The sequence below is a fragment of the Parambassis ranga genome, chromosome 5 (assembly GCF_900634625.1).
Source record: "Parambassis ranga chromosome 5, fParRan2.1, whole genome shotgun sequence".
NCBI classification, from domain to species: domain Eukaryota; kingdom Metazoa; phylum Chordata; class Actinopteri; family Ambassidae; genus Parambassis; species Parambassis ranga.
Window position 1 is genome coordinate 11,826,430 of NC_041026.1, and position 26,059 is coordinate 11,852,488.

Sequence of the window (26,059 nt, forward strand, 5' to 3'; positions counted from 1 at the left end):
GTAAAGTTTCTTCATGCTTATTTCTTCTGACAGCTGGGGTTGACGTGCCGGTGAGCTGGGTTTTAGGGTGACAGGTGTAAGTGAGCGATAAGTAATGGCAGACTGAAGCCAACCTAGACAAAACAACATACGTCAGTGAATTTACTCTCCACACAGGCACTTATTTCACTGCAGTATAGCTTTCCACATAGTGGACCACCACAACAGCCATGGTCTGCATGGGTCTGGCTGAGAGCTGACATGATGTATTAACCCACCGTGGAGAGCTGTGTGTTTTGGTCATGACATAGCCCCCGCCAGCTCTGGGCTGCTGCCAGCAGCTGCAGACCTTTTTTATTTTAGCTCAGAGACCTGTTATGTAATGAGTTACATGTTTTGACACAAGCCTTCAATTCCCTTATTAGGCTTCGTGTGAAACTAAACAGGGACAAATCAAACTGACTTGCAGAAAATAACAGACCTGATTCTGCCCCTCTACAGTGTAAAATCAAATATGTATAAATGCCTTTTTACTTTTTAAGTTCAGTATTTGCTCCACCATGCGAATGAAATGCTAGTTTGACTAACAGGTGCCTGGAACACTTTAGTTGTACAGTGAATGTGCTGCCAGTGAGTGCTTTATTTGCAGGAAGACATTGCTAGATGGTGTTCATGCCTCAGGAGAGCCATAAAATAAATATAAATCACTGCAGTATGCATGTATTTGTTGTAAACACTTACAATGATAACCAAACAGCTGTTGACTTCGTCCCCAAAACAATATGACTTTTAATCAAAAAACATTGCTAGAGTTTATTTCACACGTTATATTTTAATTTTATATAAACATTATTATTGAACATCAACAGTGTTTTGTTACTGAAACATTGTGGTGGTGTCTCTTTTAGTAATGGAAATGAGTTGCATTTTTCAAGAAAGATTTAACAATCAGTATCCTTTGACCCTCTTGTCAGAATTGTCTGTTTGCTCCAAGAGTAGACACTGTTAAATTCAATTTGAACCTTCTCAAGTGTAGAACCACATATTAAACCATTGACAGTATGGGTGTTAGTGCTTGTTGTGTCTCAGTGGTGTGTTGTGAGTTAAGTGTAAGTTAAGTAGCAGGAATTTACTCAAGCCTTGCCATCTCTGATTGCTTCTGTCCAAATGTTATAGTATTGAGTAAGATAATCAGAGACCAAGTCACTTCAAATTACATGGATGTACATCAGTGTTAGTTCTGTGTAAAGGAGTCTTACATTACATTCAATGCTACACACAATGCTCGATTCAGATGGTTCTTTCCAGGGTCCAGCCAATATTCTTTCATCATAGTGTAATACTCAGCTTTCAGACTATTAGGTTAGAAATGACCAGTATAAAGTGTTATTTTTGTTCCCAGTATTAGGTTTTCTCTTGTTACCATGCTGGCTATAAGATTGTGTTAGACCAGAACCAGATGGGGTTATGAGAAATCTGCTGTCAGCACGAAGACTAAAAACCTTTGTGCCATTTCTGCCTTTTAAGATTTAGAAATGACTGGTCAGAACAGACATGGGTTGTTGTGTTTGTGTAAATGGATTGCGTTGTGAACACATGCATAGTGCTGCACAATAGCATTCGGCACTTACGTCAAAGTGAGATTAACACTTCTTCAGGACACTTATGCACAAGTTCTGGATAAGGGTTGATGAAAGCATCTTGAGGAGTTTGCATAAGTTATGGATTGAGGTCATGTCAATGATGTCTTTATACACTCAACAAAAATATAAACGCAACACTTTTGTTTTTGCTCCCATGTTTCATGAGATGGACTTGAAGATCTAAACTTCATTCCAGATACACAATATTACCATTCCTCTCAAACATTGTTCACAAATCTGTCTAAATGTGTGATAGTGAGCACTTCTGCTTTGCTGAGATAATCCATCCCACCTCACAGGTGTGCCACATCAAGATGCTGATCTGACATCATGATTAGTGCACAGGTGTACCTCAAACTGCCCACAATAAAAGGCCACCCTGAAATGTGCAGTTTTGTCTCACAGCAAAATGCCACAGATGCCACAAGCATTGAGGGAGCGTGCAATTGGCATGCTGACAGCAGGAATGTCAACCAGATCTGTTGCTCGTGCATTGAATGTTCATTTCTCCACCATAAGCCGTCTCCAAAGGCGTTTCAGAGAATATGGCAGTACATCCAACCGGCCTCACAACCGCAGACCACGAGTAACCACACCAGCCCAGGACCTCCACATCCAGCAGGTTCACCTCCGAGATCGTCTGAGACCAGCCACTCAGACAGCTGCTGAAACAATTGGTTTGCATAACCAAACAATTTCTGCACAAACTGTCAGAAACCGTCTCAGGGAAGCTCAACTGCATGCTCGTCGTCCTCATCGGGGTCTTAACCTGACTCCAGATCGTCGCCGTAACAGACTTGAGTGGGCAAATGCTCACATTCGATGGCGTCTAGCACGTTGGAGAGGTGTTCTCTTCACGGATGAATCTCGGTTTACATTGTTCAGGGCAGATGGCAGACAGCGTGTGTGGCGTCGTGTGGGTGAGCGCTTTGCTGATGTCAATGTTGTGGATCGAGTGGCCCATGGTGGTGGTGGGGTCATGGTATGGGCAGGCATCTGTTATGGACGAAGAACACAGGTGCATTTTATTGATGGCATTTTGAATGCACAGAGATACCGTGATGAGATCCTGAGGCCCATTGTTGTGCCATACATCCATGAACATCACCTCATGTTTCAGCAAGATAATGCACGGCCCCATGTTGCAAGGATCTGTACACAATTCTTGGAAGCTGAAAATGTCCCAGTTCTTGCATGGCCAGCATACTCACCGGACATGTCACCCATTGAACATGTTTGGGATGTGCTTGACCGGCGTATACGACAGCGTGCACCAGTTCCCACTAATATCCAGCAACTTCGCACAGCCATTGAAGAAGAGTGGACCAACATTCCACAGGCCACAATAGACAATCTGATAAACTCTATGCGAAGAAGATGTGTTGCACTGCATGAGGCAAATGGTGGTCACACCAGATACTGACTGGTTCTGAGTCCCCAGACCGCCAATAAAGCAGAAACAAAATGCACATTTCAGGGTGGCCTTTTATTGTGGGCAGTTTGAGGTACACCTGTGCACTAATCATGATGTCAGATCAGCATCTTGATGTGGCACACCTGTGAGGTGGGATGGATTATCTCAGCAAAGCAGAAGTGCTCACTATCACACATTAGATTTGTGAACAATGTTTGAGAGGAATGGTAATATTGTGTATCTGGAATGAAGTTTAGATCTTCAAGTCCATCTCATGAAACATGGGAGCAAAAACAAAAGTGTTGCGTTTATATTTTTGTTGAGTGTATAATCTCAGACTAACTCCAAGATGTTGAGAGCAGAGTTATGAGGACTCTGTGGCAGGACTTGGAGATATGGAGTTTATACAATTTTCTCTCCTGTGTCTGACTCTCATGCTCAACCTCCTCATCGTCCTTTGCAAAAAAGCAAATAAAGGATTTTAGTTGCATATAGACAACCTACAAATTTAGCACTTATGCATACAGTGCCCTTGCATTGTGTTTCAGATTTCCTGGTGTTGTATTTACACTACAAAGTAATGGTGACATTTGCTGGTGTTTTCTCTGTTTGATTGCATTTTCTAAGGTTGCTTTGCAGTGAGCTCTCTTGGCCACCCAAGAGTGCGCCAAAAGTATTGCATCTATATCATGTTTTGTTTAAAATTGCAGTCTCCCTATAACTTACCAGCGCAGTGCTTTGGTGACTTCTGAAATGCTTCACAAGTAAGTTGCTGAGTCTGTTGTACTATTTTAAATTCAATTAGTTCTTCTATGGCTCTGTTCCCCTTTTCCTTCCTTTTCTTTTAGAATTACATTCTTGTGCAGAAAAAGTATTCTGCCTTTCTATTTACTGTAGAATTGAGTCCTTTTCCTTCTGTTCAGCCTTGGTTCAAATACTGGCAATCAGCCGTGGAATTTAGTCCCAGAGGATGACCTGATAGTTAAAACAGACCTACTGCAGCCTCCAGAAGGGGACCACCACTTTAGCTTTACAAACAACAGGTTAGTCTTAATTTCTTCAACATTTTTTCTCCTTCTCTGCTATTTAGGAATGAATCTGGACGGTTGTTTGTATTAGCACATTTGAATGCTTTTCCACATCAATCTTTATTGCACATACTTTAAAGACATTAAATAAAATATATTTTTGTTGCCCATTTGCAAATAGTTTGATGTGCATTGCATTAGTTTGAATGTGTGTTAAAGGGTATTCTAGTGATGCAGCTGGAAACTGTAGTGCGTTCAGCATCTGTGTATGGTTCCTTTTGTCACGGCCAGATGCAAAGCAGATGTTAAGGATGCACGGAGAGGAAGGCCAAGATTTAAAGTTTGCTGTTGCACATACAACTTTGTCATGCTACACAAGTTGTTCTCTGTGAGATGATGATGAATCGCTGATAGGTTGAAGCTAGGGAAGGTGCAAGGGCTGATGTCAGGCCTGGGCTGGAACATGGTTTCAATCACCTCCCAGTAAGTTTGAGATGACAGTGGTCCAATGCCAGAATGTTGTCCTTGTTTGAATTTGGAAAAAAAATCCACATGCTGAGTTTAATATGTACTGTTCTGTCCTTTGTTTTATTATATACTTAGTCAAATGGTAATTTGCCTTCAGGAATATTAGACCATTTTATCTTTTTTTCCACCTATCTCATCTCGTTTGTTGTGGACTTTTTTTTGCATCAGATTCCATTGGAATGTGGACATATCAAAATCTGCTGTCTGTTTGTAGCTGCTGACTGTTTACTGTAAAAAGCTCTTCGTGGTCTGGAAGCTTTTAGCTCAGCACGAGATTTACTGTCAGCTCTCCCCCCAACAAAACACCTTAGCACCCAACGAAGAGGGTTTTCCAGAGTGGTCTGTGTAATTATTGTTATTTAAAGCAGGTACAGAAAGTTGGTTTGGATACTTAAATGTCTAAACATCCAAATTCCAACGGAAAGTAGCATTTGTAAAATGTTTAAGAGTCCATTTTCCTTTGTAGTAGTGGTCCAGCATATTAGGTTCTGAGGTCACTGGTCAATTTTCATGGGTGGATTATGGGATAAAAGCCATATTCACCTGGAAAGAAAATGTTAATGCAGCTTCCCTGTGGAGTTTATGTAGAGTTGAAATGGGTAAACAGGCTCTCACACTTGTAAAGTAGGATTGCTAAAACTGTTCATCAGGATACAGCATGTTTGTGTTAGCATTGAGCTGACATAATTAATAACATACTGTACTTTGCAGTGCTAATAACTCTAGTGTTAGTCACTAAAACAAATGCCTCTGTAAAACACAGGACAGGCATAGCTTAATAACTACCTGTATATGGAAGTTAATGTCTAGTCTAAACTGTTGTATATCGTTTGTATCTTTTTTTTTTGCCTTGGTTTTTTAAACCAAGGCAATATAAAAAAGTGACTTAGTAAGTAAGTTAAGAGGTGCCCAAACCTGTTAGGAGCTTATATGCACCACAAAAAAAACAAATAAAACGCCAGTCCCGGAACATGGGCTGGTGCTGAAGCATTGCTCTGTTGCTCTATAAGGTCTTGGCTGTGTTAGCTTACCTTGTATCCCATGGGCTGATCCATGTCCTGGTATTGCAGCATTTTCTGGGAGCCATCAGTGACGAGTTGATCTGCTAGTGTATATAACATATGCAGTTTCCAATGGCAACTGTACAGTAGCTTAGTCTGCTTGTAGGAGGAAAACATTTTTAGACTGTAGCTTTAAACATCAGCTGTTACAGGGCAGGTTAACAACATATATGTTTAAGCTTGGATGCCAGTGTTTACTAATAGCTCTTTATGAAGGTGTAGTCTTGCCTAATAAGTTTTCTTGTCATAAATGCCTATAGCTGCAAAAATGTTTGCTAACGTTTGCACAAGTATATCCACTTATTATAATGTTCCTGTGTTATAAGTAGGCCAATGCACAAGAGTGAAGTTGGAACTACAGTCACTGGTATTGGTTTGAATTATAACAAAAAATGTGCAAGTTAAGAGCTGAAATAGATTTTATGGCCTCTGTGTTGATGTTTTGGCAAATACGACAAGTGCTTTTGTCTCCCTTGGTCAAACCTTTTATTTTTTCACAGCCTTGGTGCTGCGATGTGTCATCAGTGCCTCGATGATGGTCTCTGTTGGTACTGCACAACAGACCGCCTCTAATTAAACTGTCAGCTGGGACATGACGCTTTGAACTAAACCAGTATGAGGCATATGGAGAGTATTACTCGCTGAGTGGGATCCAGTGTGCATTGGTATTGGATAGTTGTTCCTTGTTCTCTGATGACTACTGGATTTGTTATTCAAGCATTCCTATCATTTTCCTTCTCCCAGACAGAAACCCAGGGACAGTTAAGCATTGGCTTAAAAGTGATCCATGCTTTCTTTGAATTTGTTTAAAAACCACATATCAGCAGGTACCAATCAAGCCCTGGTTATTCTAGTGTCCCTGTGGTGTTTTTGATTTTCAGATAAAGATTCATTTGGCATCATTATCAGATACAACATGTGACAGCTAGAAGGCACTTTGTGTGGCTTGGATCCTGCTGAGAGAGAGCTCATTGTTAACATATGTTCTCAGGTAATTTCACTGTTGAACCCGAGGTTGAATAAAATGAATTTGTGTTATGGGAATGAACCAAAGTAAAAGGATTTACCGGTATGTTGATAAGATCTCAGTAAAGATTAAGTTAATTTAATTTTTTTAATATTTTAAAAAAGATCACACACAACACACACATTAGATTACAGATCCATTTCTTTACCGAAAATAAATGTTCTTTTTCGTCTACTTAAACAACCTCTGTGGTGATGATGTGGAGTCACGTAAATTCTCACATGTAGCTTCTGGCTGAGTTTTCCACTATTATTGTCTTGAAACTGAATGAACTGAAGTCGAAGAAGAAGAGAGATATGAAGCTGCCGGCTCTCGTCTTTCTTGGCATATACAATATTATTTCACTATTATTTCTTGGTTTGTTTTTAATGCACATACCAGTAACTATTTTTCATTGTAGTCCAGATTACAGTGGCACACTGCCTGTTCATATGCAGCTGCATGACACTTTCTATTTAGGAATTATCTACTTAGTCTGTTGTCTGCTCTTAAGAACAAAACATTTTCTGATGTTTGTTTAAAAAAAGATATAGAACTCATCTTTAGCCGGATATAATTTGTGTCATGTTCAACCAGCAACCAAACTGACATTTACAAGGGAAATTAGACTCCTAACTTTTCTTTGTAGTCTGGATAGTTACTGGTAATTAACTGCTTAGCTGCAGTACATTTAACAGCTTGTTAACTTCTAATTATACCAGCTGTCTTTCAGTTCATCCCTTCTCTGCACTTCTTACAGACAGCATGTGAGAGCTGAATCTAAATATAGGATTGATACAGTAATTGTTTCCTTAGGATATCCATAATCATAATTTCAGAAAAGCAATGAACATAATACTGTGAAGCCAGTTTTCAGGTAAACGAACAATATTGCCAGAGACACTAGTGTGAGTCTCTTGTTTTGTTTGACAGTATAAATATGACGCCAGTATCTACTATAAAGCTCCTTTTTAACCATTCATACAGTAACATTAAATGTGTGCACCAAGACAGTTCAACACTATGACGTTCAGCTCAGCCAAAACAGATGGCTGTGGCCTGGTAATATCTGAAAACTGCATTATTATTGGTCAGCTGAGCTAGTTATCCATTAATTTGATTCGATCACCAGCCTCTTAAATACAGACTATTTACCATTTGTTCCAACTGCACTTCTGCAAAAATACTGTGGTTTGAAATTATTTGGCTGTTGAAAACATTTGTGTAGTCAGTTTGCTCTACATCTAAGGTTTTAAACAGAATGGTGTATTGAATAAAAAAGAGGTAGTTTTTTCTTTCGATGAATCATTCATTGGTACAGTAGCCTGCTCTGTTTTCTTCCGACTGCAGTACAGTTCATCTATATTATTGTATTGCGGTTCATGTCAATGCATTTTTCATGTGTTTTTGGAGGCAGGGGAATTCTGGGAAGTTCCCATGTTAATGTAATTATGTCTGTTTAATAGGACATTGTGGTCTTGAAGGTTTCCTTCTGTGCTAATTGTGATGAGGAGAGTACAACTGTCTCCTCAGCAGTCGACTCCATCTGGATAAAATCTCTTTTTATTGGACTGCCCTTCAAAAGCTCTGGCTTTAACATTGCTACTGGCTAAAATAACAGCGTCTGTAATCCTGGCTATGAGTGACTGTCTCTATATTTCTCTGTCTGTTTCTCTCATTTCTCTTCTCTTGTCTGTCACTGCACCTTTACTAATGCTATACTTTTCACAATTGTTAAAACAGTTTTGTACATTCATTTATCACAAACTGCAATTTATTGTTCTGTAAAGATATTTTAAGTTCTTTTTCCCTCTTGCAGCACAGACTGTATATTGGTGTAGTTTTGAAAATATTTAAAGTTCAGTTGTTTCAAGGAAACTTGTTTGTAATTTGTAAAAGTTTGTAATCAACAAAACAAAGAATATTTTTACTTTTATGTCTTTTGACTACTTTGATGCTCCTCGTTACATCCACTGGGTTTTTTTCTCACACACGCACCCTCTCACACACATTCATCATAGGCCAGGTTTTTCCACTCTAGAGCCAGACAGCATTTGGCTCGTCGTCCTTGTTGCTCATTTTTCATGTCAGTCTTTTCCCTGCAGAAAGCATCACTGCTGGGATTCTCTCACACGAACAAACAGCCCTTTCAGTCTTTGCCTCTAAACATTTTAATTTCACTGGCCTCATTTAGCCCTGACTTTGCGCTGGATGAGTTGGTGGTGTATGTCTCAGATACATGTGTGTGTTTTTGGACAAGAAGTGTGTGTTGAGTGAGCCATGACAGCCTCTAAATGTCTAATTTTCTTCAACTTTTGATGGTTCTTTGCTGTGATTTTGGCGTCATGATGTGTTTGATTCCTCTTTGAAAACGTCTTCAGCAGTTAGGGAAGGCTGTGTGCCAGTTGTTTACGTTTGTTGGCAGAAGCAGTAAGAGTTGAGGATGTGTTTGCTGAGAACAGCTCTCAGTGGGGGGACAAGCTTCTTTAATAAACTGAATGAAGATAAATAATAACATTGATGTCCACGCTTGTAAAAGAAAAAAGAAAGATGTGAACAATAATGTCATTGTTCTTTTGGTGAGGACAGAGTGGAAGATGATGTGCATCGACAGTCATGTTTTCAGATTGCATTGCATTGCAAGTCAGTGAGATGCTGAGTTGCTTCATGGGGTTTCAGGGTCTCCTCTTCTCCTTAATGACTTCACCATTGCCTAGTAAAGCCTCAGTTTGTGCTATGAAAACCTGAGCTCTCTCTAAGTCTCCCCAGCATCTAACTGATTTCTTCCAGGATTACAGTGTAATCATGAAAATTTACTATATTCTCTAAAGACAAACACGCTTTAATTATTTTAACAATGGCAATCCAGAAAATTTCCTCTAATGTTTTGCTGATGGAAATGATTTCCTCGACCTTGGGCTCTACCCAAATAAAAAAGAGCAGCTATGTTTGAAAGTTATATCCACTCACCTGTCAAAGTGGTGCCTGTGGATTATGACCTTTTACAACTGGTCTGTCTGACACTAATTGGTGATTTCAGAGTACCAGAAAATATTTTACATTGACACTGTTATTTTTGCTGCGTTGAAAGCATGTGATTATGCTGTGCACAGCCCACCAGCGGAGCTGTTTGACACTATGCAACCTACAGTTTAACATCTAGTTGTGACATAATTATGGTCTAATAAGTGTCTAATAATGCTGTTTAATGTTAAGAGGAGGCTGAAGAGGAGGAATGAAGAGACGTGTGGAAAGTTGTTGTTGTTGGATTTAAAGTATTCAAACTGTAAAGAGTTACAGCTGATTTATTTTCCAGACAGTAAAACAGCCTTCAAAAAAGAGAAACAATAAATCCAGCACATCACAAATTTACAGTTCTCTACTCCCACTGCAAAGTCAAGTGTCCATCAACTTTCTCCTGAAATAACTTCTTGAGGTCTGTTGAAGACAAGCCAAACTGTGAAGGAAATAAAAAACCATGAGACCAGTACCGGTCTTAGTAATCTCTGTAACAATATTAGAGACAGTGCAGACCTGTACAGAAACAAATGGAAGATAATGACACCAAAATAAAAGGCAGAAAACGGAGCCATAGAGACATCTATTTTAAATACTATCCTGTTTTTCAGTTTATATGTAACCTTTTTTAGTGCTAAAATGATTTGTATATACAGTACTTGTAATCCAGTTATAAAAATGTTTTTGCTTGGTGGTAGTCTGGGACAGAGTTATATCAGAGTTGTACTGAAAATGGCCTTTCACTACACCACACCACATTTGTACATTGTCACATGTGCTGTGGACATGTGTAAATTATGCTTAAAGCTTTTTTTTAATGTATCCCACCACCAAAATACCTGTAATAGGCCAATATCAGCAGAACTATATCATAAGGATACTTAACAAATACTAGGAGGATTTTTCCGTCGCTGTTTATAGTATATTTTGTTTCTGACCATATATTAACAAGGACTGATTGCATACTGACTGGTTTGTCAGACACTGACTGTAGCAATTAGGATAATAGAGCCGTGTCATGCAAATACAGGGAGAATAAGACTAAGACTAATAAGGCTGGAGTAATGCTGTTATGAACTGGGTTGTTAACACTGTGGAGGCAGCAACAACTTTTTGTTAACAAGCAGAGCATCCTCATATCAGTCAGCTGTTATTTAACTATAACAGCTCAATGGTCCATCTGTGTGGGACAGGAGGCTGGTACGGTGAAATCATCGGTGGAGAGGAAAATGGGAGACAGGAGTGGGGAGAAGAGTAAGAGGAGTAAGAGCAGAGGGTGAAGAGAGGTAAAAGCCCTGAAGTTAGGACCGTGTGTGTGTGTGTGGCTGTGAGACGTGGCAGAACGAGGCCTGGCCAACTGGCAGATCTGTTCCATATGTTTCCTGGAGACAGAGAGAGAGGCAGCTCCCCTCCACCCCACCCACAGCACAAGGAGTCTTCATTTAAAAAGACAAAACAGTCAAGCAGGGAACCATCCACACCAATATGGTGTTATACTGTACAGCAGCTCAGCCTCAGTCTTCTAGCCATAGGTGTCAGTTTCAGGGTGGATCTGATGAAGGCAGCTGGCAGGTGTTTGAGTTTCTGTGAGTCTGCAGGAGCTGGCTGCTGTTTGGCCTCCCGGAGAGACTGAGAGGGCAAACAAAACACACAGTCTGTCACGTTTTCACATTAGTTTCGTTACATTAATCATCTCTTTGTGTGTGTTTCACTGTATGAGTTGAGGAAAAACTTTTTCCCAGCATCTACAATCAGCAACGTATCATTTCTGTAGTTATAATCTACTGTAATGGTTGCGTTGGTAAATGTTGGCCATGTTGGTAAATAATAAGGCTCTCTCTGTGATGTTGGAGACTAAATGTGAAATATGTTCAATGTCAAGGAGTTGAATTCTTGTTAATGTCCCTAAGAGAAATGTTCCCTGACTTCAAAGGTCTGACTGTGATGCTGGAATTTCAGGTAAAGTGTAGTCCCACTTTATTTATTGTAGTTTGTTTTTTAAGATGATTTTTAATTTGGTTAAATTACATTGTCTTTGCACAATATTTGCCTGTTTAACACATGGCGTCCACCTCTGGGGGTGAGACATGAAGCCCTATGCCTAAGTGTTAATTGTCATTTGCAGTACATCCTGCAGCCCGCCTACCTCAGCTCCTCTACTGTTAAACCTTTGCCTTTATTACCTGAGGTTTTAGGGTACTGTGACACGGCAAACATGGCTCTATGGGTGATGTCTCGGACACAGTGTGTCTGTCAGTACATAGTTATTTACCGTCTATGGTTTAGGCATATCCTTCCTGACTGGCATCAAGAGATCAAAGCTGTTAAAGAAAGAAGGACACAGAAGCTAATAAGCAATTTTCCTCAGACCTTGGTAGAAACATAATTTGTGCAGCTTCATGACATCCTAAACTCATGAAAATCTATATTGCCGGTGTTCAAGCCATATGCCACCACTGGCGGTTTGAACCAGAACTTTTGTGTGACAACAGCCCATGTGGATGATGGCAATAAGCAAGCGTCTGCCTCCTCTTTTGTGATTTGTGGATCTGATTGGTTGTAGTTTATGGGGTTTCTGTGTCTGGTAAATCTAAGACCAAACCGTAGCTCAAAAGGTTCCTAATTATTATACATTCATGAGATCTGTGCAGAAATAAAGGAATAAAGGGGTATATTGCTTAACGTCAGTATATGTACGCATGTTTTTAGTTAAACAAGCTCAGTAATAATGTCCTTATTTAAAAATGCAGATTCTGCTGAACTGGTGATTATTTTAAAAGAACAGAATTGCACAGGATTATCTGCATTTTATAGTCCTGCCCTCATCTGCTGACGTGACATTTTAGAAATGTACATCTCCTGTACATGACGGAAGCTGTGTGCACATCAGTTCTATTTATGTCATCTTTCTGCTAAGGGGTTATTATGAAATACTGAACCAATACATTTTACTATACTTAACAAAGTTTCCCTTACAATAATACACTTTTGTAGCTATGTATTTATGCTATTAAGGCTGGGTATACACAATAAACCTAAGTCAGTGCAGCTCTCTACACTGTTGAAAACTCAGATTGTATTGCCACTACAAATGCATCATTAGTTAATTGTGTTCTAGACTGCATCGTTCACTTACACTGGATGTCAAGAGTTTCCAAGTTATTGGAAGTTTCCACCTTGATGACAAAGCTGTAAGAAACACCACCACTTTGGCATGAACAGTAACTTAAAGTACTTTTTTGAACAGCATTCATACAGTGTTGTAGCAATCAGTTTAAAAAATGCAAGATGGAAAATTTGAGTCTGTTAAAGGTTACTTAAAGGAATTATTTGAAAATAATTTACATGATTTCTGATCCTTTCACAATTTTCCAAGTAAGTCTGGCTACTAGAGACATACTTCTTTAAGAAGTAGTGACAGAGTTGGCAACCACAATCAAGTACAGAATACCAAACTTAAGTTGAAAAATTAAAATGCGTCTCAGTCACTTCTGGTTTTGTCTTCAGACCTCCACTGACACAAGAGGATTCTTTATTGTTCAGTGACATCTGCTGGTGGATCAAGAAATAACTGGTCCTTATCAGCCTCCAACCAGTAAAAACATTACTGACTTCCATATTTCTGGGTCTAAACTGTCCATTTATTATATTTTACCTGATCCTATATCATTGTAATATTATGTATTACTGAAGTGATTATGTTATTAGAAGTTTTTAGGAATGAGGGAATTGGGGACACACTGATTATTAGTCATTTGTTGCGTACACAGTTGTACACAGTACAATGCATAGTGAAATGTTTGACCAAAATTATGTTATTTTGAGCTCTAAGCTTTTACAGACAAATATGACTATCTAATGGTGTTTTCTAGACTATGTCACAATAAGTCTGATTAGATACTGGACTTTTTAAGACAAATCCATGTACAGTTCAGGAGGAAGAACATTGATCTTATGTTTACAGCATGTATGCATATGATAGCAGAGTAACTGCATTAGTAACATAGTAAACAGATGTGATACAGCTTTGTTGACTGAACAAGATGTCAACTCTGCTGCTTATACTAACTTTTATTTGAACTTTTCCAAAAAAAAGTCAGGAAATAACATATGTGGAGGTGTTCCAGTTTTATTTAAAGACATCCTCAATAAATATAGCACCATTTCAGAAGAGAGAACATTGGAGAAACATTGCAGGGATATGCTTTTACATTTCAGGTTGGGAGTTACACTACCTGCTTTTATTCAACTGCAGATTCATCTGGATGCTATAGTTCATTAAAACAGAGGGTGGCTGTTCAGGTTATCTTTAGATTAGTTTCAGATAATATGTCAATCCCCAGTCCTGCAGAGGACATGTTTACATCAAGGACAATGTATAATCCAGTCTGACAAGAGGCTTCTAAATAAAGACATACACACACATGCACTGAGATTATATATATAACATCCAGATAGACACAGGGGTTCAGAGTGGCTTATTGCACTTAATAATGCCAGCATCATTCATTGACTGTACAGACTTCTGCTGGAAGGAAAATAAAAGATGTATTATGTTACAGCACTGGCCTGTATGATGATATGATAAATACCATGTCTCAGCTTAAATCAAATGGTTGTTTAATATACAAGGAAATGGCAAAGTCTTGTGTTTGTACAAAGAGTCAACTATATCTTAAAACAAATTGATGTATTTTGGTAAAATGCATTGGTATATAAAATCGACTTTCATCAATGTTTTGAGTGGTTTTGTTGTAAAAGTGGCCACAAGGAGGCGCTTTATTCCTGGGAAAGTTTATAGAGTAAAAGGTGAGGGCCTCTTACTATATGTACTTTACAAAGCAGGGCTGTTGTATTACACTGTACCATTTCCTGGTGTGGTAATTTTTTTTTTAATTATTTGTTTATTCCCTGACAGAAAATATTATGTATTATTATCCAACATTTGCTACTAGTTCTAATACACATCTATATAATGAGAAATTAGTATTTCTTAAACAGCTAACCCTTCCAGAATACAGTTTCATCTCATATCTATCAGAATTATTACTTGCTCCTTCCTCATACTGTCACAAGGATGTTGTCAGATCATCGTCTTCTTTTTTCTTTGTACTTCTCCTACTTCTTTCTGAAGTTGCCAAGCTGAACGCCTCTCCGCCCGGTCACACAGCGAAAGGTTGGTGGCTGTATGTCCCAGTATTTTACAGGGTTGGCAAACAGACTGATGCCTGTGTACAGGTTCTTCTTGATGCTAGGTGTCACAGGACAGAAGTCATTGATTCCTACGTAGTTGATTTTGTTGCCATGAAGGAAAATCACCTGGAGAGAGAGGATTAGATTATTTTTCTACTTTTGTCAAGAATTTACAAAATGGATTTTATCAATTAAATGTTTACTGTCTCCATAAGATGCATGTTAGGGATTGCAAAATTGCTGGGATTCTTTCTACAATATCTACTCATGCTACTAAGAATGCTTGGGAAATTTTCTTGTGGGCTGTACAATCTACTCTATGCATATTAATAAGTTGCTTCTCTGAGTGTCAGTTTTGTCATAGTACCGCACCTGGAGATAGCGCAGGGAGTTGAGGCCTGGTGGGACTTTTCTCAGACGGTTGTTGTCCAGATGGATCTCGCGGATGTTTGGGATGCTGGCAAGGCTGCCATTTTCTACATACTTGATCTGGTTAAAACCAAGTCCTAGCCTGCAAAAATGACAAAAGTTAGTTCAAGGTTCCACTACATGATGTCAGTTACACTCAATTATTCTTGACAAATGTCTGAGGTTTAACAACCAATCATTTGAACAACAGTTAACAATAATAACATTAATGTGGTTTATTAATGAATGTGTTTGACAGGGGATTAATCTTTGCCTAGTGTTACCTCTGCAGGTTTTTATATCTGATGAAGTCCTCTACTTCCACCTTTGCGATCTTATTGTAGTCCAGGCTCATCTCTGTAATGCTGGACGGGAAATCTGTGAAACAAATATAATCAACCTGTTATTACTGTTATAAGTTAAAACATCATATGAACAGATGTTGGTAAGTTGGTAAATAGTACTGTACTGGTACTTTTATAAAGTAACATGACATGAGTAGAATAATTTCCTACCTTTGGGCACTGCGGTCAGTTTGGCTTCTGCTATTCCGATATACAGAGTCGACAAGCCGTTGAAAGCTCCGAGCTCAATTCCACTATTGGCCAGAGGGTTGGCACCCAGCTCTGTTTGGACAAGCATAAATCATTTGACTTAATGATTCATCATTAATGAGTCATAACAGTGACAGAAAACATACATCAAGACATTACAGTTGATCTGTTTTGATGGTACTCTCCTAATTTACAGACTTGGCACATAACTGCATCACACTGAAAAGTATTGGCAAAAGTCATGTTAATGACATTTTGATAACAAATAAAATCTTGACTTGCAGTGCTTTGTTATTAATAACACTGGTGTATGATGTACATGTCTTTGTCCAGACAGGACCTGGCACACTGTTGCAAGTCATATTGACCAGTCTGTAGTATAAACAGGAAGTTCCCACTGTGTATCTAAATGAGATGTGTATAGAGTGACATGTCATTGTTAATGATGCTTTAACCAAGAGTGCAACTTTTTCACTACCTTGACCAAATAATCTTTAGTTACCTTTTGATTCCCACTTTTCCTAGGAAAACACTAAGTGTTACTGTATACTTAATCAGTCTTTATCGACACAGGAGGAACCTTGAGTTAGCATTCCTGATGGTATTACTTTCAAATAAGTTAAGGGAAGCTGTTTCTGATGGGTGATAATCTCTACACTGTCTCTAAGGCTGCTTTGATATTACAATTCATAAGGCTCAATTCCCCCAAGATTTGCTCATGTTCACAGCTCACTTTCATAATTACAAAGGTCTTTTTTCAGACTTGCACCTGTAATCATTGCCATCCTTTTAAACAACATGCATGTGTACATCATTGAGAGTCCACTTTTGGATGAAATGCTCCGGAGGACAGCAAACAGTTAAGCTGTATGTCTAAAGAACGAGAAGGCACATACATGCTAGACTGTTGGCCTTTGCTGTTTTGTTGTTATGCCAATTTCTTTCATTGTTTAAGTTTGAAACCGCATGTCAGCAGCTCTTGATTATATTAAAAACAAACTCCAGACCTAGCTTTTTACTTTGGCTTTTAATTATTTATAGTTATGAATATTTATTTACCTTTGATTTACTCTTTCATTGTATGCTCAGTTTTAGGGTTTATCTCAAACATTTATTTCTTTTTTTTATCTTCAGTGCTGCTTGACTGTTCTTATTTATGTTGTATGGCCACAAAGCAGATATGATATATGTCCAACATCCTAAAGTGATTTAAGTGTAATCACAAATCTGAATTGATGGTCTGTGTGGCCATACAGACTTGAAAAAAAAATCTGATTTGAGTCATTTCACCCTGGTTATCTGAACCTTGCTTCTGGACCTCCCTCTGAAGAACAAAAGGACAATTTGCAATGACATCTGATAGAAAACCTCCCTGATGGGGCCCTCTTCTGGTCTACTTGTTTGTGTGTGTTCAGCAGATCATTCGCTGACTGCAGTTCATTCTAGTGAAATTTTCCCACACTCTCTTTAGTGACGTTCCCACTGTATATTTGTATATTTTCTTTCAGGTTTCCAATTTTATTACTCAACCAATGCTTGGCTCAGTTAGCATTACCTCTTCTTTTCAGGCTCTTGCGTATGTGAGTTGTGTCTTACTGTTGTACTCATTTCAAAACAATACCATATATGTCATAACAAAATTGTGTGTTTTGAACGAGCACTGTACAAGTTACTTGCGTAATTAACTGGTGCAAGTTTGGATGAATAACAACACGCAAACATTTCCTTGATGACTTTGCTTGCTACCATGGCTTTTAAAAACAATTATTGCTAATCTGATACAGACAGTTGAAACTAGATCTTACCCAGCACGTGAAGTTTCCTCAAGCCTTTAAATGCATCCTTCTGGATTCTGTTGATCTTGTTTTCGTGGAAGCGGAGTTCGATGATGTTGGGGGGCAGGTTAGCAGGAATCTCAGTCAGAAGGTTGTAGGAGAGATACAACAGTCTGAGATGGTCCATGTTTCTGAAGGCTTTGGGGTGAATCTTAGAGATCTTGTTGTTAATTAGAAACAGACCCTGTTGTAGGAAAAGAAATTATAATTACATTGTTTAACAAAGTTGAAAAGCTGCAAAGTTGTTTGTGCCCTGGATTATGCTGATCATCCTATGTGTGTAAAACACACTTTTTTTGTCTATTGTGTGTTCAGGCTCAGGTCACCCTGATGAAAAAAAAAAACTCAGTGTTAGCACGAAGCTGTGTTTGCAGATTATTCTCACTGTTTGCTGTGATAAAGCTTTGCTCCTTGATGTGGTTCATTCTGTCGGCTGAGAAAACAGAAGACATCAAAGACAAAGCTGCACCTGGGAGTTTGAATAAAAAGGGGGAGTGGCTGCAGGCTGCATTTAACTGGATATTTAGTAAACCGTTTATTCTTATCTAACAACTTTAACAGCTACAAGATGGTATGGTCACTTGTGTTTTGAGACTGAATGAGATTCACAAGAGAGCCAAATCTTTCTTGTTCCTTTTGTCGGAAGTTGTGGTGTTTTTGTGTTTAAAGCCTTTGATTTGGCTGTAGCTTCTTGCAGTATGTCCTCTGCCTCAGGCATGTCTGACAGAACCTCATTCTAATCGGTTCATCTGGAAAACATGACACACTAGAACAGACTAGATCCAACAATACAGAACTGAAGACTCAGTCTGTGCTGATGTGTAGAGAAAAAAACAGTTTTCACAGTTATTCCATATATACAGTATAAGTGCATGTGTAGACAGACATCTTGCAGCACGTCTGGTTGAGATGTTTACGAATGGGTGTGTTTACATTCATTTCAGGTTTTTGAGCATGGGTAAATCAGCTTTTAAGGTTTCTCTTACATAAACCCTGTGCAAGCCTTTAAAGTCGTCCTCCTTGATTTCAGTGATGTCATTGTTTTGAAGGTCAATCATCACAGTGTCTTCAGGAATTTTCTCAGGAATAGATATCAGACCTGTTGGCAGAAACACACAAAAGCCTGATTAAAGACAGGACTGATTACAAAACAGACTCATGTAAAAAAAAAAAAAGATGTCAGATACAGGTGTTTGTAGTTACAGTAATTGTGACTTTTTTTTTTTTAAATTCGTGATTTGGCATCACAGGTCTCACATAATGACTGCTGACATGAAGTGCTTAAAATGATTTGGTAATTATTGGAATGATAGAACTGCGGTAACAACTCTCAGGTTTAGTCTTAGACTGATATGAGAGAGGCTCTTAGCTGTAAGTTTATATGATTATTATTATTATTATTATTATTATTATTATAAACGCCAATCATGATCTCAGTAGGATCCCTTCATTTGTCTCTGCAAAATTGTCACCACAGCAACATCTGCTTCCCATTCGCACTGGAATCCCACATCACAGGTACTGTGGCTATGAACAAATTTCAGTTTCAAGTTCATGTACATGGTAGAGCAATGGCTCTGAAATATGAAAAATAGTTTGTAAAAAAACATGCACATTATTTTTCTTACTTTTATTATCACAGTTTGCAAAGTGATAGTATCAAGAGTTTTAAAAAAATACTACTCAGTATTTTAATATTCCTCTGCATTAGAAACAAATATTGTCTGTTTAGCCAAAACTTAAGTCCTATAGAACTTACCCCATCGCAGTGTGGGGTTATAGTGGTGGTACTTTATTTTGATGCATATAGTGTTGTGTGCATCCATATATGTTCAGACTAAGAGTGTTCTAACCTTGATCAGAACACTGCACCACTCTGGGTGAGCAACGGCAATTGGCAGGACAGTTCTCATCTTCATAATCATCATCATCGTCGTCGTCATCGTCATCATCATCTGAATCTGCCATCATGATGTCATAGTTTTTCATGAAGTCCATGACGTTGATTGGATGGTAGGGTTTGGCGTTGCCTAGCGCCAGCAGGCAAAGTAGGAGGAAAGCCCTCATGTTTTTTTTTGGAACAGGAGCTGGTTAAAAAGCAACAAGGAAGAGCTGTGAGGAAAACAATAATTTAGCTAAGTTAGTTCTGAAACCTACAGACAGACAGGACATAATTTGGTCCCTAAAAAATAAGTAAAGCTACCCTTTTCTCTAATGAAGATACACTCATGTAGATGGACTTAACTTTATTACAATAGCCAATGGCTAAAATTGACCTGGGACTTTGTGCTTATATCCAATGTAAGACAAACATGAGGTTAGAAGTTGTGCAGCAAGTTGCACTTGGACACATCTTTTGTAAGTGATTTTACAAAAGACGAAAGATAAACGCATTATCTTTCAAAATGCGTCGTTCTTTTCTCTCGTAGTGAAGGATGCAGAGGTGAATCCTGGTGCCAGTTGGATCCTACAACATCGCTCAGCAATGAAAGTCTAAGGGCTGAGTAATTATTTCATTTCATTTATTTCCGCTGCTACGTCAAGGTTGCTAGGTGACAGGAGCAGCACGTAAAAAATAAACAGAACATTTTCCATCGACCAGACCTTTTTTTTAACAGTTGATGTGGCCTTCATAGTTTATGAAGCATATACATTTCCTAGGCTGTGTTGAAGGAGGTGGAGCCCACACTGAGACATGGTCTTGAGTTTGCCCTGTGTGGGCTTTCTTGTTTTAATGTATTGATTTTTAATCTTTACCCAGCAAAGGTTGTAGAAGCTATTGTAATCAACCACTGTTCATGGTCCAAGTGGTTACCCACATCCTGGTTTCATATAATACTGATGGAGTAGCATGCAATTATTTCATAATTTCATGACAAGTGACCTTTCATTGTGGGTTTTTCAGACTTTATCATAACTACCACTCCAGATTGTTGGAGCTATAAAAACTGGTCCTCACTATGTGCTGTTTCACCTCAGAGAATGTTATCTGCATCAGCCCAGTTTCATTTTTGCAGCCAGATTTAAGAACGTGTTGCTAACACAGTACATGGTGAAAGGGCATGCTGAGTTCCTGGATGGATCAGTTTTACTAAGTGCTGCTTTTTTTCTACCAGTGTTTCCATGAAGCTCTGAAAGCCTTCATTGGAAATGAGATCTTGCAGCCAACATAAATGTTTCTCCAGCCTTCACCTATTCACCATCTGTGGTGATTCACAAAAAGATTTATATATCTTCCGTTATTAGGCGTTCACAATGTCAGCAGAGAGAGAAAGTGGGGGGCTACAATGGTCTGGTTGCGTGCTTCTGCTAGTCTTCAGTTGAACGTGCAATCCACCCACAAATATGTGGTGGTGGTCGAGAATCCTGCTTCGACAGCAAATACTGCACAGCTCAGACCCTTCCTCTGCATCCAGACTGTCTCTTTATTCCATATGTGCACATTTTGCACAAATGTGTTTCTTGCTTAATGACTTTTTCCTGTTGTTGTGTTTTCTTTTCACTGAATCGGAGAGCTGTGAAAGTTTCACTTCACTGAAGTCAAATCAGACTTCTAAGGTAGTCTACATTTTGTAAAATGTCCAAACCATCCTTTATTCTTCTCTTATGTGTTCTGCCTTTATCAGGACTCATATTGTATAGTGACAGTCACCTATGACTGGATTAAGTATAATCTGTTATTTTTACATCATTAGGCCAATTTTCTTAGTCTGGTTATCTGAGCCGAAGGTCACACATTCAGATGTGTTGTCTGACCTTCAGTCCAAAAACCAACAATTGAGTATGTAATGACAATAAAGGCAGACAAATCTTCACTACTGGTGCCAGAAAATACTTGTTGATAAATAGATTTTTAGAAATATGAATTATATGGGCAAAACCCCCATATTATATGTCCATAATAAACATTCATAATTCATTCATTTGTTTTGTGTAGGATTTGATGACTGATGTAAAAACAAACATAAAACATATTTTTTCCTTCAGATTTCCTATTATCTCATTAAAATGTGGGCCTTTGTCTCACCCTAAATTGATCTTATATAAATAAACATTAAACTCATTCCAAATAACAGCATTCAAAAACATCATACCACAGATGTAAAACACTTTTGCAGCCTAATCATGCAGCTCCTCTGAAATACCTCTAAGGTGTACAGCATGAATCTTTAATTGATTGAGAAATCCCTTTAAACAATTTTTAAGAATATTGGTCAGCCAGTTACAACATAAAACAGTTAAGGTCACAAATACAGGGTGTGTCCTACCTTAGCTGTCAGGTGTGTTTGTGTCCTGGTTTAAACTCCACACAATGAGCAGAGCAGCAGCAGGGTCCAGCTGGAAGGCTGAGAGCTGGGTCCTCAGTCAATACATTCCCAGTGAATGAAGAACAGCATCACCCTCTCTCTAGTAAAAAAAAAAAAAAGAAAGAAAGAAAAACGGCCCCCAGAACTTCCCCACAAACGGAAAACCACCAGTGTTAGGGTGAGAGGTTCAGTTTCAGTAAAGAGTGCTTGACTCTCTCAGTGACCACAGCATCTGAATGTCTCTGGGACTAGATGTAAAAAGGCATTGTTGGGGCTTCAGTCATGTGCTTTCCATCAGGAGCTTTGAAGTGATGCCAGGATAGTTAGCTTCAGACTCCTGCAAACTCAAGTCTTTATATAGAACATACTAGCAGGTCTGTCACCTCCCCTCCCTTCACTGCCATATTAAATATTTTACTTTAACGTGAATGGCTCTTACACTGAGGCCTTATGAGTGAATCCTGTTTTTTCCTCTTAGTAGAAACATCAACAGGATGGAGGTGAGCTTGTCCTGGCAGGGATTTTTAGGATGATGCTGTCTGTTGTGACTATATTTCCCAAGGAAAAGAGTGAGACTGCCATGTTGACCAGCGAAACACTTCAAAATTGATCAGCAAAAGGAGTGCGTCTGGGATGTAATAAGGTTTGTTATCATGTTGCAGTGGATCTAGTCTTCATAGTTAGCATGACAGGGTAATTATTATCAATACTGACTGAGCTGATTTTATATTTCACTCTGAAAATGTACATGGAGGTAATGACATTAGGTTTCTCCCATTTTCCAGAGCTTAGACCTCACCACATAAAGTTTTGTGGCGTTAATTGTCTGGCAGTGTGACATGACACAGTGGGTTTTCACTGAAGAGGTCTAAAGAATTGGTCCAAAGGGGTGGGACTAATGATGTTGACTAGTTGCTGTCAACCCCTTCACAAAATACTCTAAAGATTCTTTGATACTGCAGTATATTCTTACTTAAACTACTTGTAAACAACAGTCAGATAGGTCTGTTGGTGTGGTGACGCATGGTTATAGTTATGCACAGGCACATTGTTCTTTAGTTATTTAGTAATTTATTATGGAAAATCAATTCCCTTCCCTCCTGGAACTCCATTATTGTTGAGATTAAGTCAGACTGAATATGACAGAATATTCTGTCTGATATCAGGATAATAGTATTTTTAGACTTTAGCTGCGTGACTGTCAAAGCTGCAGCACAAGGTGAAAAAGTTTTATAGTGAAATGAAAATATGTTTATGTTGCTGGAAGAAAAACACTTGATTTCTGTCTTTGGCACAAAAAAGGTTCTCCGTTCTCATGAGTCTGTTAAAATGCCTGTTGCACTGTGCACTGCTAATTTTCTGTTTTGCTCCTGTCATGTCTGAATAAGGCTGGAATTTATAGTTACATAACAGACACCTCCTGTTTCAGGATACCCATTTCTAAAATAAAATAGTCTGGAAACCAGGTATTATGTCAGAGCACAATGCCGTGTTAACACACGGGAGTCTTTGGCAGGCAGTCATATTGACTTAAGGTGGTACAAGTTACCATCTGTCGAGAGAACTGGAAACTTTTTCTTCAGTCTGTTCTCTCTGGGGATCTGAAAAGCAGACAGACAGCAAAGAAAGTGAGGTGATGCTTTGCCACATTCAAATTAACATTCATTTTCTGTTGTGTTCTGCAGCATAATGTGCATCTTAACAAGGCACAGCAGGAAATCCTGTGGTGCGGCTTTACGTTTTAGGCAGAAATGAGAAATACCTCCCAAGAATGGAAACGCTAACAGTGGCTCGCTCCCTCAGGAGTTCAAGTGTTATACAATTCCTTTTTCCATTCTGCACTGGTATTTTCTGCTGAGCTAAGCTGGAATAGCACTACTTATGGCAGAGCCAGACCGTCCAGAAATGCCCTGGTTTGGCAATTAGTTGAACCGAAGTGGGGTTGGGACTGTGTTCTGGTTTCAGTGCATCTTCTCAGTGGGGAAGTCATATTTTCCAAACCATCATAGATCTGGTAAAATGATCATCTAATCAACGAGAAGCCTGCTGAGCTCTTCCATGTTCAACATCCTTTTTAAAGGAAATTCCGTAACTTCAAAGACTTTAGTCGAGTTTATTGTTTTTCTCACCAGTAGTTTCTGACTCAGATCAAGTGCTTTTATTTGTGATCAGCAGCTTCATGAAATTCCATTCGTGTTTTATAACAAATCCTGCTACCACTGCCAGGCTGCTGGTTTCTGTCTGATTATGGAAGTTGGGGATGCCTTGTGCCTCCATGGCTGATGAATGATTCAAACACAGAGAAAGTACGTTTTATTCCAGAGGGTTAGGGCTGGTCCTCATAACTATTTGAGCTACTTCTTCATTTGGTGTTTTTGTTTTTTTTTTTTTATACTTGTTGGCTATCCATTTGTCCGGCTATTTACAGTTGGACGGTTAACTTTAGTTGTGCTTCAAACAGCAGCAGTAAGTTTTAGGAACAGTTTTCACTCATTTGAACTGATCAGCACGGCTCATTTGAAAAGTGTCACTGAGCCAAGACCACTGTAAACTGTTAATATATGATGTAAGCAAGTTTATGGTTCTCCTGTGCAAAAGCTCACTTTCCAGTTCTTCATCACCCACAGCTTCATAACTGTGTGCTAAATTTCTGTTAGGAGCCACTTCAGTTTGAGGGATAAGAGTTTCCAAACATTGCAGGAATCTGATGTAAGAGTTTCTGTCTGCACTGTTAAGGCACATAGACTTGGTTTGTCTGGACTCTGGACACCTCACACTGTATATTATTGCTTTGTGTTTGTATGGATATCAGCATCGTCGGTGGCCCTTTGCTGCTCTTACTATTCAAAAACAAAAAATAGATTATAAACGGCTGAGCTTTTGTTTTGTGTAGAGTGTCTGTTTTGCTGTCATTTTGTGCATGAAAACCTCATACTACTCAGCTGACTAGCTGGCCACAGAACATTTTTATTCGGTAGCTTTAATAGTCTAAAGAGGGAAATTGGTTTGTGGTAGAGAAAAAAAGATTGTGTAATTGTTGGAATTACTGTATTCAAACTGCAAATTAAATGTTAGAGATTATTTCCTGATGGGAGATGGTCTGCGTTCCTGATGGGAGGCGGTCAGGATGTGTCTTCTCTCTAAGGATCTCATACTTTCCGAACAGTCAGACGTCTGTCACGGCTCTGGACTGACTGGAGCATGTTGTGTTCTTGTGTTGAGGTGAATTAGCACCATCTGGGTCTTTTAAAGCTGTAAGTCACCGGGGCAACTTGCAGGGTGATGTGCCAACAAGTTGCCTCAGCATTGCTGTTGCTTTGGTGCCATAGGAAGGTCTTTTTGCCAGGAAACATTTTAATAGAGCTGTGACCCTGCAAGTATGTGCATTACCTGCTGCACAACGGACCAGTGTTTCACCATGGGAACACTTAATAACCAATGCTTTATGTCATTTTTATTGATAAAAAAGACTAATAAACACAAATATTTTGCCACAAATGACTGTTAGCTGGCTAATGTTAGCAGGTAGAGATATTTCTAATGGCCAATTAAGCCAAAAAGTTTGGATGGAACATAAACATCACATCTTTTGGATTTTCACAGAAAATCTGTCCTGAGTTTTTTACACAGAAATCTTTCTACAGGCAGCCGAGAAAGTCGGCAAAAATCACATAACAGTGTGACCACAAACTGGGCTGGAGAAAGGCAACTAACGTTTGTAAACGTTAAAGTTGTAAATTCCTTCATTTAAACACCTCAATAGTGCATTTGTAGGGCTTGCACTTTGTTTTACCTCCACATAAAGCTGCTCAGATCAGATCGTACCAACCTGTTTTAGGTTTGTGACCTTAAAATCAATATTCACATGTTGATACATGACCTGCAGAATTCACTTTTGTATCAAGTAAATCAGCTTTAAATGATTGAACTTTGTAATGATTATAAAATATCTGATAATTATAAGAGACTCATTTTGTGGTTAATTTTTTGGTATACAGGATGTCCTCATCTTGAGCAGCATTGATGAGATCATATGACTAACGAGAATTAGATTGTTCTTTCACGTGTTTGATATTTAAAACTGA

The 26,059-nt window shown here is 38.8% G+C and overlaps 2 protein-coding genes across 5 annotated transcripts in view; one reads left to right on the top strand and one right to left on the bottom strand.

The window, feature by feature from the left end:
* cenpp (centromere protein P) overlaps positions 1-26,059 on the top strand; it is a 63,312-nt gene that overhangs the window by 19,999 nt on the left and 17,254 nt on the right. The gene's annotated exons all lie outside the window — the stretch shown is intronic.
* Positions 13,801-22,250, bottom strand: aspn (asporin (LRR class 1)). 2 transcript variants are annotated; one of them, XM_028407285.1, is made up of 8 exons: positions 21,936-22,250; positions 19,521-19,754; positions 18,654-18,766; positions 17,638-17,851; positions 15,794-15,904; positions 15,563-15,656; positions 15,243-15,381; positions 13,801-14,996 (listed from the first exon to the last, which is right to left on the bottom strand). In XM_028407285.1, the coding sequence occupies exons 2-8, from the start codon at positions 19,732-19,734 to the stop codon at positions 14,796-14,798; spliced, it is 1,086 nt and encodes a 361-aa protein (XP_028263086.1). In that variant the 5' UTR covers positions 19,735-19,754; positions 21,936-22,250; the 3' UTR covers positions 13,801-14,795. The 2 variants fall into 2 exon arrangements, with proteins under 2 accessions (XP_028263086.1, XP_028263087.1); XM_028407286.1 differs by having other exon boundaries at positions 19,521-19,779.

Excerpts from the sequence above, each read along its gene's own strand:
- aspn (XM_028407285.1), bottom strand. The coding sequence starts at position 19,734 with ATGAGGGCTTTCCTCCTACTTTGCCTGCTGGCGCTAGGCAACGCCAAA. Across the intron at positions 15,905-17,637 it reads GAGGAAACTTCACGTGCTGG|AGCTGGGTGCCAACCCTCTG; the intron begins GTAAGATCTAGT and ends TTGTCCAAACAG. Across the intron at positions 15,382-15,562 it reads AGATATAAAAACCTGCAGAG|GCTAGGACTTGGTTTTAACC; the intron begins GTAACACTAGGC and ends TCATTTTTGCAG.